The sequence below is a fragment of the Triticum aestivum genome, chromosome 5B (genome assembly GCF_018294505.1).
Source record: "Triticum aestivum cultivar Chinese Spring chromosome 5B, IWGSC CS RefSeq v2.1, whole genome shotgun sequence".
NCBI lineage: Eukaryota > Viridiplantae > Streptophyta > Magnoliopsida > Poales > Poaceae > Triticum > Triticum aestivum.
Window position 1 is genome coordinate 546,722,930 of NC_057807.1, and position 15,059 is coordinate 546,737,988.

A 15,059-nucleotide genomic window follows, 5' to 3' on the forward strand; every position below is an offset into this window, starting at 1 on the left:
AGTGGGATGGGTGGTGATTCAGCGCAATGTGGTGGAGTTCCAGGCACCCATAGGTGTGAGTGCAGGTGGGAACCGGCCCCAATCTAGGGCAGCAGGCCCAGGTGGAGCTGCGTTGGTGCAGAGCCGGCGGCCGACAACGTGCGCGAGTAAGATGACCTGTGGGTCTGCTGGAGGATACTTTGAGGGTGTATTCAAGGAGACAACCTAAGAGTGAAGAGAGGTGGAGAACCAAGAGTTGGGGGTAGGAAAATCTCTTGAAAGGTAGACTTTTGAGCATGATACTGCGAACTATGTGCCATATGACTCTCACCTGAGTATATACAGTCAATGGTAATCCCAACTGATTGTAGAGGAGCGAAGCAAGTTCCTGGCATGAAGCGGTGCTGGAGGAGATGACAACCATTGAGAAGAGTAGAAGAGTTAAGGCATGGGAGCCTATAACACTTCCAAAAGGCAAGAATGCAGTTAAGTGCAAATGGGCCTACATTGTGAAGCAAGGCCCACATGGTAAGAGGTAGGTACAAAAGATCCAAAGTGGTTAAGCCCTTCCCAGCACCCTGCACAAGCAAGAGCTACCTACGTGCACTAGGCTGCCCTTTTTGCAGTTATACCTATGGAACTGACTATGATGATACCTTTGCACCTGTGGCAAAGAGGAGTACCATGGGAACTTTGATATCATATGCAATGCTAGTGGGATGTGAAACTTGCATTCTTGAAAGGCGATCTTCATGAAAAAGTGAAATTCCACCTGACTTCGATATATCTCAAATTCATGAAAGGTCCTTAGGTTGAGCAATTACTATATGGGTTTAAACAATCTCCACAAACATGATTTGGCCGATTTTGTTGTGCTTTGTGGTATGGTGTACAATGCGAGATCGCACTGTATCGCCGCTTAGAGAGGCACACCACGATGTTAGCATTATATATTGATGATATCATTATTACAAGGGATGATACTATTGAGATGTCACAGTTATTGCAAAAGCCGAACAAGAGTTTAAGATTAAGGACCTTGGCCAACCGAGGCATTTTCTAGGCATTTAAATTGTAAGGTCCACCAAAGGGACAATTCTTTTGCATTGGAAGTATATCTCAGACCTACTTAGTGACACATGAATGCCTGGGTGTCGAGTTGCTTCAACTCCTATTGAGAAAAATCATCAACTGTGTGTGCAAGAGATCCAATTGATACACAGAGAGGGAGGGAGGGAGGGAGCTACTAGCGGCTAGTAGGTCGGCTCATTTGTTCGTTCCACTTGAGACCTTACATATCCTACATAGTGAGTGTGTTTAGTCGCGAGGGAAGGAGGAAGGGAGCTACTAGCGGCTAGTAGGTCGGCTCATTTGTTCGTGCCACTTGAGACCTTACATATCCTACGTAATGATTTTGGCTAGTCGCTGCATGCATGACCCAAGAAGTGGGCACTTAGGGGCAACACAAATATTTTGCGCTATCTAGAAGGGTGTCCTGGAAGAGGTCTATGATTTAAGGCCAATGTGCACTTAAATGTAGAGAGCTACTATGATGTTGATTGGGCTAGTTGCCTTGGTGATAAAAGGTTAAGAATTGACTTACGTATCTTTGTTAGAGGAAACCTAATATCCTTGAGGAGCAAGCACTCGGTGGTTTCCTGATCTACAACAGAAGTAGAATATAGAGCAATGTCGGTTTGTTTGAGATGCTGTGTGTCGACATTAAGTCAAATTCAAGGCGAGGTCCTATGAAAATTGGACCCGCTGTGTTCAGGTATGTCCCAAGGAACCCAATCGATCATCATCAACTAGGGTAAGACTCGGAGTTTCCAAGTTTCGATGGAATACGTTGGGAAGGGACCAAGGGGTCATACACTTGCTCAGTCCTAACTCCCATACCTATATACTCGATGCACTAAGGGTAGCAAGGATCCCATTGAGAGGACACACAATCTAGAGCTGTTACACCATGTGGATCGCTTACACTTTTGTCTAAGTCTACTTAGATCTCGTTGAGTTCTTCTAACTTGCCGAGTACCCTCCTTTTTTGCAACCAATCTTTGTATTTCTCCACACACATATAAAAGAGAAAAATTCAGGAAACAGGGCTATTACCCATACTGGGGGCCTGAACCTGGGTATCTGTCCCCATTTCATCTATGTTCTAGAGCCCCCCCCCCCTCATCAATGTTCTAGATCCCTTGGTGACTTGAAGTGATGTTCCTACGACTACAAATTCACGTGCTAGCTCTTGTACCATTGTTAGGACCCTATGAAAAATCCCATGACAGATGGTGCCAATCGTGGTGGTTTCACAACATCAGATTGGATATATGTCCATTTCTTCATCCTTTGCACCTGCTTCTCTCGACGAGATGGAAAATTTGATGTATGACTCGAGCTACCTAGGATACAAAGGTGAGACTTATTTTGGCATCCTACGATATGCAGTGGATGCTATTATGATAACCAAGGCTACACCAGCGAAGTCCTCTAGTGACATCTCCTTCCCTAAGTATGCTATCGCCTATAGCCTACCCGAGTATCAACCGATCTCATCCCATGGTCTGGGTTGGCCTGAGGAGGACTCACCCACTACTCGCCTGACGTGCAACTTATTGCATATTACGACTACTTTAATTAGGATCCTCCAAAATCGATGAGTTCATCAACCGGGAGTTGGAAGCAGTTCATCTATTGGCCTAATTAAAGTAGATCAACTGGCTAGTAGAGACATGTCATCGCACACCAACATCAACCCGAAGCCAGAGTTCAACTTCATAGATAACCACATGGGAGTTGGAGACGTGTCCCCATCATCAACCAATGGCTACAAGAATAACAAGGCGGGAGAACCCAGGAGGAAGCACTACTACAAGTCAGGCATGAGGACACAAGATGGTGGGCGCCCTCACATCCTAGAGCAGAAGCACTTTATGTGAGTTTGGTGAACAAGGTTAATCATTTTCGCTCAATGATCAATGGTGAATATGAGTAAGATCTTTTGGCCGCTAGGAGGTTGAGTTTGTTGAAGCACATGCTCGAGCGGATCCGCCCCCACGATTCGAGGATAGATACGATCCTCTATCATCCCCGACTCCCAGGAGGGTCCCAAGGCGTGCATCCCAAGGCATGCATCACGAGAAAAGACCCTGCATAGTGGAGAAGATGAAAGAATGGTGGGCGACTGCTATGCCATGCCAGAATGTTGTGGGGGTAGACAACTCAACCATTAACATCGGCGACTACCATCGGGGGCCAAAAAGCAACAGGGGAAGAAGTGAACTACTTAGATGCGCTCGGAGAATGTATCCGCCCAATCCTTCAAATGAAAGCTGCAACCACCATGGGGGAAGCCTTGAGCCAACATCACCTCGCAGAGAAGCTCACAAACCTTCAAGGAGGGGGCCTGGGAGGCTTGGCGACCAGCCTTCAAGGTTTCTACTTGTGCTAGAGCCGCTCACACTATCTGATGGCAAATGATTACCAGTTGACCCCTCGCAGGTAGCCAGTTTGGCCCCAAGCTCCGTGAGCACCTAAGTCTACCTGTTGTGCTCCTCTTGGACCCGGGAAACAACCTGTTGCAACTCCTTTATGCGAGCTATGGCGACTCAAGTTCCATCTTACACATAGTAAGGGTGAGCTGTTGTAGTTGACAACATGATCAAAAGAATCGTGCAATAAATTAAAAAATTAGTGAGTCATGCAATGAAGCAAGGAGCAACATACTTGGATGTTGTTTGAGCTGGTAACCTTCAAGATTTCTTCATTGGAGGCCATGCCCTCCCCGCGGCCTCTGAATTGGAAGGGAGATTTGTGGCGATGATGAGCTCTCGGCCCGTCGGAGCAGCCCTATAAGGATCATGAAGAGGAGAATTCAGAACAGTGGGGTTAGGAATGGAAATCTTGGTTGAACGTTCCGGTTGGTGCTTCATCATTCTGCCCTGTGCAAGGCAGGCAAGACACCTCTTTCCAGTTGCCCGACCATCTTGAGCCAGCACAGAGCCAGCACATGTTTAAGGATCTAATCATAACATTTCGGGAAGGAACAACCTTTATCAGCAACCAAAATTGACCAAGTATATGTGACTCCAAAGGAGCAACGAAGATGATTCTCGGCAATCGAAGACCACACAAATCTGCAAGTATGTGCATTGATCTTTCTTGCGGACTGGGCCCTATTACGGCTTCTGATCGGAGGTTTGTTGACAGTAAGTAAAATTACTCAAGGCCTGCTATGAAGGGCGTATAGTTGGGCCCCTCTAGGCCAATGTACAGCCCAGGGAACCCAATCAATCATCACCGACTAAGGGGTTAAGCTTACCATACTATATGGTGTTCATCATTGTTCTACCTTGGTGACCTGACGAGACGTTCCCACGACTACATATTCACATACTAGCTCTTTTACCGCTGTTAGGACCCAACGGAAATCCCTCTGACAATATGGATGAAAGCCCTCCCATCGGAGTCAAGGCTACCAAGGAGAGGGCCATTGAAGCTCCGTGTGATAACAGATCAACAATCAAGTGAATCAACATTACAAATAATCAAGTTCAGCATGACCGAACGATGCATGGAGATATATTGGTTTTTCATCAAAGAGAGGCCTGATGAGTGGACACTGAAGCTAAGCCATGTTACTCTTGCAGAACAAATAGTTGATTGTCTAAAAAACGGGTTAGGGACCAAAGAGTGTTTGTCAGCATGAGACAAGATGGGGATGATAGATATCTATCTCCCATCTTGAGGGGGAGTGTTGGCTGTTTTGGGCTGTGTGTGTGTACACTAGTATGTATAGCAGAGAGAAGAATAGAGAATAGAGAGAATTCCAGAATTTTCCTCACAGTAATCCGTAATTTTTATTATTTGGATTCTCATTTCTCTTGGGCTTTCTCCCTGATGCATTTGATTTAGTAATTTAACAACTGTGGACAAACTATCAATATGTGCTTGCCTGTATTGTTGCTCTTCTAAACCCTAAATTTATGCTCTTTAGTTTGCACAATTATTCAGATGGTTGCTCTTCTCAACGTATAAATTTATGTGCTGTAGTTTGCACAATATTCAGATGGTTGCTCATCTTGATATCTAAATTTATCAATTACCTGTAATTGTGCAGATAATTGCATATCCAGACTCTCAAAAGAAAATGTGCGATGGTGGCAATGTTGTCGAACCCATTTTTGATGTAAATACGATGCCAGTTACTTGCTCTATCTCATCAATCGGCAAACAAGGTAAATGCATTATTTCTCCATCTCAGTTGGGGTCTGTAATTTATGAACGTTACCTTGTCTTAGCTTTTAGTCCAAATTATTTTGGTAACGGACCAAGTAGTCTAATTATTCTTGTTAACGAACCAGATAATCAGAACAGAGCCATCAACCTTAACAATGCAGAGAGCCTGATGGATGTAGATCATGCAAATAGTATTGATCTGAACTCAGGTACAGTGGATCTTGTTTCACATGCATCACGTAGTGCACAAAAAAGAAATGTGGACATGGCAGACTGGATTGACGGAGCCAATGGATCAGTGGACAAGAAAATTAAATTGGATAATGTATCGTCCACTGTGGAGTCTAGTTTAAGTGGGAAGATCAGAGATGGAAGGTTGTCATCCAAGGTACACCCTCTAGCAGCTTTACCTGTTCATGATTGCACAGACAATAAGACCATGCCAGGAATCTCGAAGAGTAATGGAAAGTGCACATTTCCACTAGATCTAAATGTGGTGGATGATGCAGATATAGACATGGAGGATGATGCAGCGACTGGAAATAGCATAACCGTCCTGTCTGAAGATTTACCTGAACAGAACACACAAGATCTTAAGCCAGCACTGGGGGACAACATATCTTCTAGAAAGCCCATGGTTGAAGAAAAGTTGAATAAAGGAGATACACCGCCTACTGATATGTCAGGCGCGCTCTCCCTCTCCCTTGCTTTTCCAGTATCAAAGGAACAATAGGCTGGTAAAATGCAACCGGAATCGCAAAGAAGCCTCAGTTAATTGAGCAGTAGGAATAAATCATTTTCGATTATCCAGTGATGATGGCTCCATGCGTTTGCATTCCTGATGGTCTTGCGTGATGGATCTTTGTAGCATCAACCCACTGCACAAGGAGTCTGCCGAAGACGCAACTATCTTGCCAATGTGCAAACAGATGGCATCTTTTAGAGTGCGTTTTGACGACTTTATATGCTCCCGGCGGCACACCCATCTTGAGTATTGAACTGCAAAGAACTTGAGAATATGGATCATGGCTTGTTTTGGTACATATAAAATATATTCAGCTGCTCTTCCAAATATCGTTTGAGATTTGAGCAGAGCTTTTAGACTCTGCATTTGAAGTACCATCCAGTCTGCATTTTAAATAAATCTCATGTCAGTTTTTGTCTTTAGTCTACAACCGTGCGAACTTAGATGCATATACTGTGGAGGAATGGTGGTGTACACGCCTAAAATTGGCGTATAAATGTTACCTTTTTTGTTGCCTTAAAATTGCTACTGGGATGTTTAAATATACTGATGAAATCACCATTTGAGGCTTTGAGGGATATCTTTTGCAAAAGATTACTCCCAATTCCTGTGGCGGTGAGGAGTAGTGCAGTGTGTTTTTCGCGCACCATATGTCACCATTATTAGTTTTTGCCTCCAAAGGGATTGGTGGGGATTTAATCCGCCTCGGTCCCTGCCAATTCTTTCAAACCCACATCAACCGTTCAAAGCCTACTCCATTATTAGGGAGGCACGAGGGTAAACCCTATTCAGCGTAACATCAACCGAACAAAGCCTTCTCCATTATTAGGGAGGCATGAGGGTAAACCCTATTCAGCGCTTGTTATACCGTTTTTCCCGAATGGGCGCACACCCCCTCCGTGCACGTTTATCCTTTCTTTATTTGTTTCAAATTGCAAAACCCTTCTCTTTTCCCGAAAGGATATGTGCCACATGTGTGGCACGAAATAACACCACCCTGACGTTTTTCTACAACTAAAATTGCCACTCGAAAAAAACCCTAAAAAACTGAAACTTGCCATCTAAACAGGAAGTTGCCATGCTTACAACTAAAGTTGCCATTTCGAGGTAAGCAAAGTTGCCATCAAAAAATGTCGAGTCGAAATTGCTTCGTGCCACATCCAACCCGCGTATGTCTGCCGCTTAAAATGAATTGTTTGCATCGCACACGCAAGCCTCCTCGTGATGCAGCGACCGTGGGGATTAATTAGGGCGAGGCGGCCAACAGTCGAAGCGCAGCCGGTAGCTCCGGCCCCACGTGTGCTCCGTGCATCGTTGCGTCTGAACCTGCCGCCGCTTGTGCACTCGCCTCCCTGAGCTCCCTGCTCGTCGCTGGTGCCTCCGTTGGATCCCTGCCCACTACGTCGGCCGAGGAGGCCATCCCATGCAATCATGTGCGTGAACATGTATTGCAGTCGTCGACGCAGATCGCACAGGAAAGCCCGTGTGCCTGCAATAGTGCTGCTCCGTATGAGGACATGCTTCTTTTTAGGAAAGCCTTCATGGCGCACTTCATTTACATTTAAACAAAGCTGCATCGTTTATTACATCCGAAACAATAAAGCTAGGAGGATTATCAATCCAAAAAAACACTAGAAGCTGTACTAACTGCCTGTCTAGCTAAATTGAGCGCCACCAAATTTGCTTCCCGGTTGCAACGATGCAATGAAGTAGGTCCAATGCTTAGAGCTAATTGAAAACACTATGCAAGTATCGCTGAGTAAGGGCTGAAAACTGGAGCAATTCCATTGAAAGCCGATTCCATAATGATCGGCGTACATCCAACTCTTTCTACGAGCTTGAGCCCTTCCTGTAGGGCCGTTGCTTCAGCTGTAGCCACATCTAGCATGTGATTTAGGGGTGTACACGAGCCAACAATTGCTTCTCCCTGATCATTTACGAATAACAGCTCCTGCACCTCCCGTTCCATCACTGAAGAAAGAGGCGTCCATGTTTAGTTTGCACGTGTTCTTTGGTGGCTTGCTCCATAGTATTTCATTTGTGACAGCTTTAGGACCTACAGCACCAAAATCACTTGCAAATGCCTGTATTTTGAATGCTCATCGACAAACTCCCTCCATTGCCACCAAATATACCAGGATCCAAGAACAATTAATTCTTTCAGCCCAACATGACCAAGTACAGGAGACTTGTTGTTTGGTTGCCGCAAGATCTCTTCGAGCACAATCAATCCAGACCTACCAATGCCCGTAGCTTCGTCAATTATGTCCAGAATGCCCAAGGCTCGCCATACCTGCTTTGCTCGATAACAAGTAAACATCAGATGCTTGATGTCCTCCTCACCCTTTGTGCAAACCGGGCATTGGCCCGTAGTCGGGATATGCCTGTTTGCCAGTACAGCCAACCCCGGGAGAATCCCATGCAAGGCCTTCCATGCAAATATTTTCACTTTGCTCGGAACTCTCAATTTCCACAGAATCTCCCATACCAGATTCTTGACCTGATGCCCCTTGTCCATTGACTCGCGTCAACATGTGACGACGAGAATGGTCGCATTCAATATAATACGCAGATCGGGTGGAGAACGAATAAGTTTTTGTATAATTCCAAGCCACAAAATCTTTCTCTTGATGTTCGCTTAAGGGAGTCCGCAAGATTCTATCGACATCTACAGGGTAAAAAAATATCCCGAATTAACCACTCATCCCATTTGCCAGTCGTTGGATCAATGAGCTCATTAGCCGTTTGCAATAATATTTGTCCCTTGGGAGTCTGTATCATGCGATTATACTTCCTGGAATCCAATGATCCTCCCAGATGTCGATCGTGTCCCCTGAACCCACTCTCCAAATGTGTCCTCTGCAAAAAGTACATAGACCTGCTACTATGCTTTGCCAAGTAAAAGATGACCCCTTCTTCGGACCCGCCTTCAACAAGCAACAATTTGGGTAATTTTAGCTTTAAGAACTCTGGCACACATAGAATCTGGATTTGAAATCAGTCTCCAAGATTGTCTCATCAACATAGCTAGATTAAAAGAGTGCAGATCATGAAAGCCCATGCCTCCATCTTTCTTTGGGATGCACATTCTCCACCATGCCATCCAATGCATACGTTTTTGGTCCTCTTTATCTCCCCACCAGAATTCATACATTGCATCAGTCATTCTTTGCATAATTTCTTCGGTATGTTAAAGACAGACATAGCAAAAACTGGAATGGATTGTATAATTGCCTTCAGTAAAATTTCCTTTCCTCCCATAGACAGAAAATTTTCTTTCCAGCTCTTCAGCCGCACTATAATTCTCTCCAAGAGTTGAATAAAACTGTCACTCCTGTCCACACCCACCATAGCCGGTAGCACTAAATATTTATCTAATAGAGCTTCAGACATAATATTCAATTATGTGCATATGTCGGCCTTAGTCTCCACACTCACATTAGGACTAAAGTAAATGCTTCATTTTGCTTCACTAACCAGTTGGCCAGAACTTGCACAATATTGATCTAGAACCTATCTCAATGAGGTTCCATTATTCATATCAGCTTTCATAAGGATAAGAGAGTCATCAACAAAAAGTAAATGTGAAACTTACGGTGCATTTCCACAAACCCTGACACCTTCAATGCCACAAATCTCCTCTCTATGAGCCAGAAGACTAGAAAATCCTTCTGCACAAATCAAAAACAGATATGGAGATAGGGGGTCTCCCTGTCGGAGTCCCGTTCTAGGAATAAAATAATATGTTTCTTGATTATTGAATCTAACCATATATTTAACTGACTGGACACATGCCATCAACAAATTTACAAACTCTACATGAAAGCACAAGCATGTTATCATTCTGCTAAAAAAATTCCATTCAACCCTATCATAGCCTTGTGTGCATATCCAGTTTAACCGCGCAATAGGCCCACTTGCCTTTCTTCTTATTTTTTATTGTATGAATGCTCTCATAAGACAACAAAATGTCATCTGTAATGAGTCGACCCCGTACAAAGGCACGCCGTATCGGAGAGATGATATCATCTAGAATAGTTTTTAACCGGATAGCAATCATTTTGGAGATTACCTTATATAAGACATTACACAAGCTAATGAGCATGTACCGTGTAATGAGCTACGGAGATTCTACCTTTGGTTTAAGAACAATTACCGTGTCATTCCAGCCCTTCAAAATTACCTTTTGATTTATTGCTTCAAGAACCTCTGAAGTGAGAGAGTCCCCCAAGATATGCCAGCATTTCTTGAAGAAAATAGCATGCAACCCATCTGAACCTAGTGCTTTCATATCTCCGATTGAGAAAAGAGCTCTTTTCACCTCCTCGGATGAATAAGGCTTTAGTAGTTGTTCATTCATTTCATGTGAAACTTTAGGTAACACCTTATTTATGAGATCCGGATCTGGTTCATCAATCTTCGTTGCTAACAGGCCGACAAAGTACTGAGAAACATGCGGATTTAAAATAGTATTACCTTCCAGCCAACCACCATTGTCTCCCCTCAATTTTTTTAATAATATTTCTCTTCCGCCTTGCTGAAGCAAAATTTTGAAAGTAATTAGTGTTCTTGTCGCCATACTGTAGCCAATCAACACGGCTCCTTTGAACAAAATGAATTTCCTCATGTTTCAACAACCATTCTATCTCCTTAGCTAACTCTTTTTCCCTAAGAAGATTTTCATCATTCATTGGATCAATAACATCTTTTTCCATCTCTCTCTGAGCTGTATGGATTCTTTTTTTGTATGTTGCAGCACCGAGCGACCCCACTTGTGCAAATGATCATGGACCAGAGCAAGTTTCAATGACCAGAACAAGTTTCTCGGCAAGAATGCTATTTGAATTCTGGGCTCCCGCCCTCTCCCAGGCCTCCTGAACCACCTGTCGAAAGTGTGCTTCTTTCAGCCACTTCGCCTCAAACCTCAACACTGCCAGCCCATGGTTCTCTTGAATATTATTTATATGAAGGTTCATTACAATCGGTCTGTGATCAGACTTACTGTATTCCAGATTTGTCAAAACAACATTCTCAAATTTACTATTCCACGCCTCATTTGTTAGGGCCCGATCTAGCCTTTCACGAATTCGACCTTTGTGCTATGTGAACTTCTCCCCATCATACCCAAAATCTGTCATGTTACAGTCCTCTAAAGCAGTTTTAAAGGCTTGCATAAACTGTGGTAGTCTCGGGTTCCCACCATCTTTCTCAAAAGGATACATAATCTCATTCATATCTCTCATAACTAACCATGGCATAGTAGCAATAGCATGCAAATTCCTTAGCCGCTGCCAAGTCAAATGCTTGTCCTTCCATCTTGGTTCTCCATACATTCCAGTAAAACTCCAAACAGTTTCATGTTCATTTCCAATATTAACATTAATAAAATTTTCAGTTTTGTATCTAAGAGAGACATCCACCTCTTTCTTCCACAGGAGTAGTAAACCACCACTCCGCCCATCACTACGAACCACTTCCTTGAAATCCATTTTTTACTTTACGGCGTAAATATTCTGCAGGCCACTCATCCAAGTGAGTTTCAAGCAGAAACACTACATCCAGGCAACTCCACTTAAAGGCAGTCAGTAAGCCCAGACTGCCACAGCCCCAATGAGGCCATGCCAGTTGTAACTTAGGATTTTCATTGCAGCCGGACAGCCTCTAAATTAGAGGCCGCTGATCAGTTGGTTTGCATCCGTCTCATCATCCATATCCGAAGTATTTTGACTGATCTCATCATCTCCTTTTCGAGGCTCTTTCTGTTCTTGTTCTTTCAAGGAGTAACAACGATAGTAGATGCAGCCCCCGCCACTAATTTATGTGGCTCGAACCGATCAACTATGTTTGTAACTACATCTGCATTCCCATTACTTGATGATCCCATATTCGTATTGTCTGCAGCTTGTCTCTTCCCCAACAATGCCAGACCCCCTCCGGCCTAACCACTAAGGCTGAATTATTTTCACTGGTTGCAGCCCCATCCTTCTCTGAGTAATCATAATCCATACCATTTGGATCCTCTAGATTTTTTGTTGGGTCATAGTTCCATCTCCAAGCAGTAGTACCAAACCTCCCATTCATGCTCCTTCTGGCATGACCTCTCGTACCCCTGCCATTCATATCACCACGTCCAGCACCTCCATCTCGGCTGGGACTAGAACCTCTACCACCACCCCTTCCTCTTCTAGAAGCCAGAATAAAGGGGCCCCATTCAAAATTTTACTCATCGTGCTCCTCTGAGCCACATTCTTCATGCCAATGTCCCAGTTTCCCACAAGCATGGCAAAAAGTCGTCAACTTCTCAAATTTAACTTGATAGAATTCAGTCTCCCCCTTTCTCATAAAGCTCACAACACGAGTTAGTTTCTTGTTTACATCAAGAATAACACAGATTCGGATGAACTCGCCCAAAATTCATTGGGGAGGGTGATCTGAACCTGAAAGTGCAACTAATCCCTGGGTGGTTTTGGTAATTCATAACAACATATAGCTCATTGAACTAATAGCCATTCAAGTTAAATGTTTCAGAAAGTTCAATGATTGGCATGCTATGGACTAGAGATGTGGACCCCTCAAAATGCTAAGGACACATATTGGCAAAAGCTCAAGGCTCTTCATTTCTATTTTAGTGATCCAAGATCACATTGAGTCCATACGAAAAGCCAATACTATTAAAAGGGGATGAGGTGTTGCTTAATGTCTTGCTTGCTCAAAATGCTTAGTGATATGCTCCAAATCCCTCAAACACTTTCTCAAATCCAAATATGTCCTAAACCTAAAGTCAAACTCGGCCCCACCGATTTGATTCATCCGGCGCCACCGAGTTCTCTTGACATAGCCATAGCCAGAAACCCTAACCAGTTCGGTCTCACCGATAGGGATTTCGGTCTCACCGAGATGGGATTGCAAACTCTCTGTTTCCCTTCGTAACATTCGGTCTTACCGAGATGAGCGATCGGTCCCACCGAGTTTGCAATGCAAACTCTCTATTTCCTTTTCGTAACATTTAGGTCTCACCGAAATGAGCGACCGGTCCCACCGAGTTTACTTGACCAACTCTATGTTTGCTCATTGCTGAAATCGCTCCCACCGAGCTCATGCAATCGGTCACACGGAGATAAGGTTTTTCCCTAACCCTAGCGCATCGGTCCCACCAAAAATCCTAACGTTCACATTTTGAACTAAATCGGTCTCACCAAGTTCACCTATTCGGTCTGATCGAGTTGGGTCAAATGTGTGTAACAGTTAGATTTTGTGTGGAGGCTATATATACCCCTCCACCCCTTCTCTATTTGTGAGAGAGCCATCAGAACGTGCCTACACTTCCACTACTCATTTTCTGAGAGAGAACCACCTACTTATGTATTGAGACCAAGACATTCCAATCCAACCACAAGAATCTTGATCTCTAGCCTTCTCCAAGTTGCTTTCCACTCAAATCATCTTTCCACCATAGCCAAATCTGTGAGAGAGAGTTGAGTGTTGGGGAGACTATCATTTGAAGCACAAGAGCAAGGAGTTCATCATCAACACACCATCTATTACCTTTTGGAGAGTGGTGTCTCCTAGATTGGTTAGGTGTCACTTGGGAGCCTCCGTCAAGATTGTGGAGTTGAACCAAGGAGTTTGTAAGGGAAAGGAGATCGCCTATTTCGTGAAGATCTACCGAAGTGAGGCAAGTCCTTCGTGGGCGATGGCCATGATGGATAGACAAGGTTGCTTCTTCGTGGACCCTTTGTGGGTGGATCCCTCTGTAGGCTCACGCAATCGTTACCCTTCGTGGGTTGAAGTCGCCATCAACGTGGATGTACGATAGCACCACCTATCGGAACCACGCCAAAAATCTCCACGTCTACATTGCGTTTGCCCTCTTCAAACCCTTCCCTTTTACCTTCATATGCAATGTTTTACTTTCCGTTGCTACACTCTTAGAATTGCATGTGTAGGTTGATTGCTTGACTTGTGCTAAGTTGCTAAAATCTGCCAAGACTTAAAATTTGGAAAAGGCTAGATTTTTATTTGGTCAAGTAGTCTAATCACCCCCCACTATACATACTTTCGATCCTACAAGTGGTATCAGAGCTTTGGTCTCCATTTTCCTTGATTTCCATAGCTTTGGTGATCATAGCCTTGGTTTCAGAACCTAGGAGAGTATGGCGTCTAGCGAGGAAAATTACCACCGTAGAGGTCCTTACTTTGATGGCACTAATTTTGCTAGTTGGAAGCATAAGATGAAAATGCATATTCTAGGACATAACCCCGCCGTTTGGGCTATTGTGTGTATTGGTTTGCAAGGTGTGTCGGGTGGTAGGTGTGATATATGCCAAAGGATGGCTAATCATAGTGGGAGCCAATAAGACATCGCCGGTGCCTGGAAACGGGATGAGGTGAAGACATGCACGCCGGCGGATCTTACCCAGGTTTGGGACTCTCCGAGGAGATAGCACCCCTAGTCCATCACTAAATCAGTAAGTAGCTACAAGAGGCTCCTTGAGATGTTCGGTTAGAGGAAGAAGGGCAAGGCTAGCTCTCCTTTTCTCTCTATGTGGTGTGTGTAGTTCTAATGGATCAACCCCTTGCATGGGTGCCCTGGGGGTTTATATAGGCCAACCCCCAGGGGTATAATGGTAATCCGGCTGGGTGTGGGCCCTGAACGTTAGTGTCTATGGTCGCCGGTTTCTCCGCTGGCCACTAGGGCCCGCCGACTGGTGGGTCCCGCCGGCTGCCGGCCCCTTGGCCGACATGCTGGGCCCACCGCCCGTGGGCCCTGTCGGCTGCTCATTATTGTAGCCTTGCCCTGGTGACGATGACTTGGTCGGGGCGGGCATGGCTACAGTGCCCCTGCTTGGCGGGCACTCATTGTAGCCTCACCCTGTCTTATCTGGTTAATGGCGCACAAGCCCCAAGAGGAGCGGAGGGCCGACGGTTGGGAGCCAGCTCCTCCATACGCCGACTAGGCTGGTCGTGCCACCTTGGGGTGGTCACTGCCAGTTAGGGCCCGCCGCCTGCGGGCCTTACTGATAGCCCATCGTGGATGATGTCATGGTCAACATGGCAATAGTGTCACGCCGGGCGAGGGATGGCCGCCTGGTAC

The 15,059-nt window shown here is 44.8% G+C and overlaps 1 protein-coding gene across 2 annotated transcripts in view; it reads left to right on the forward strand.

Moving 5' to 3' along the window:
- LOC123113099 (uncharacterized) overlaps positions 1–6,543 on the forward strand; it is an 11,906-nt gene extending 5,363 nt beyond the window's left edge. For both annotated transcript variants that reach the window (XM_044534229.1, XM_044534230.1), the window contains 2 exons: positions 5,102–5,219; positions 5,346–6,543. In XM_044534229.1, the coding sequence (XP_044390164.1) occupies positions 5,102–5,219; positions 5,346–5,953 (726 nt within the window). In that variant the 3' untranslated portion in view covers positions 5,954–6,543. The remainder of the gene's footprint in view (positions 1–5,101; positions 5,220–5,345) is intronic.
- Positions 6,544–15,059: the final 8,516 nt, after the last annotated feature.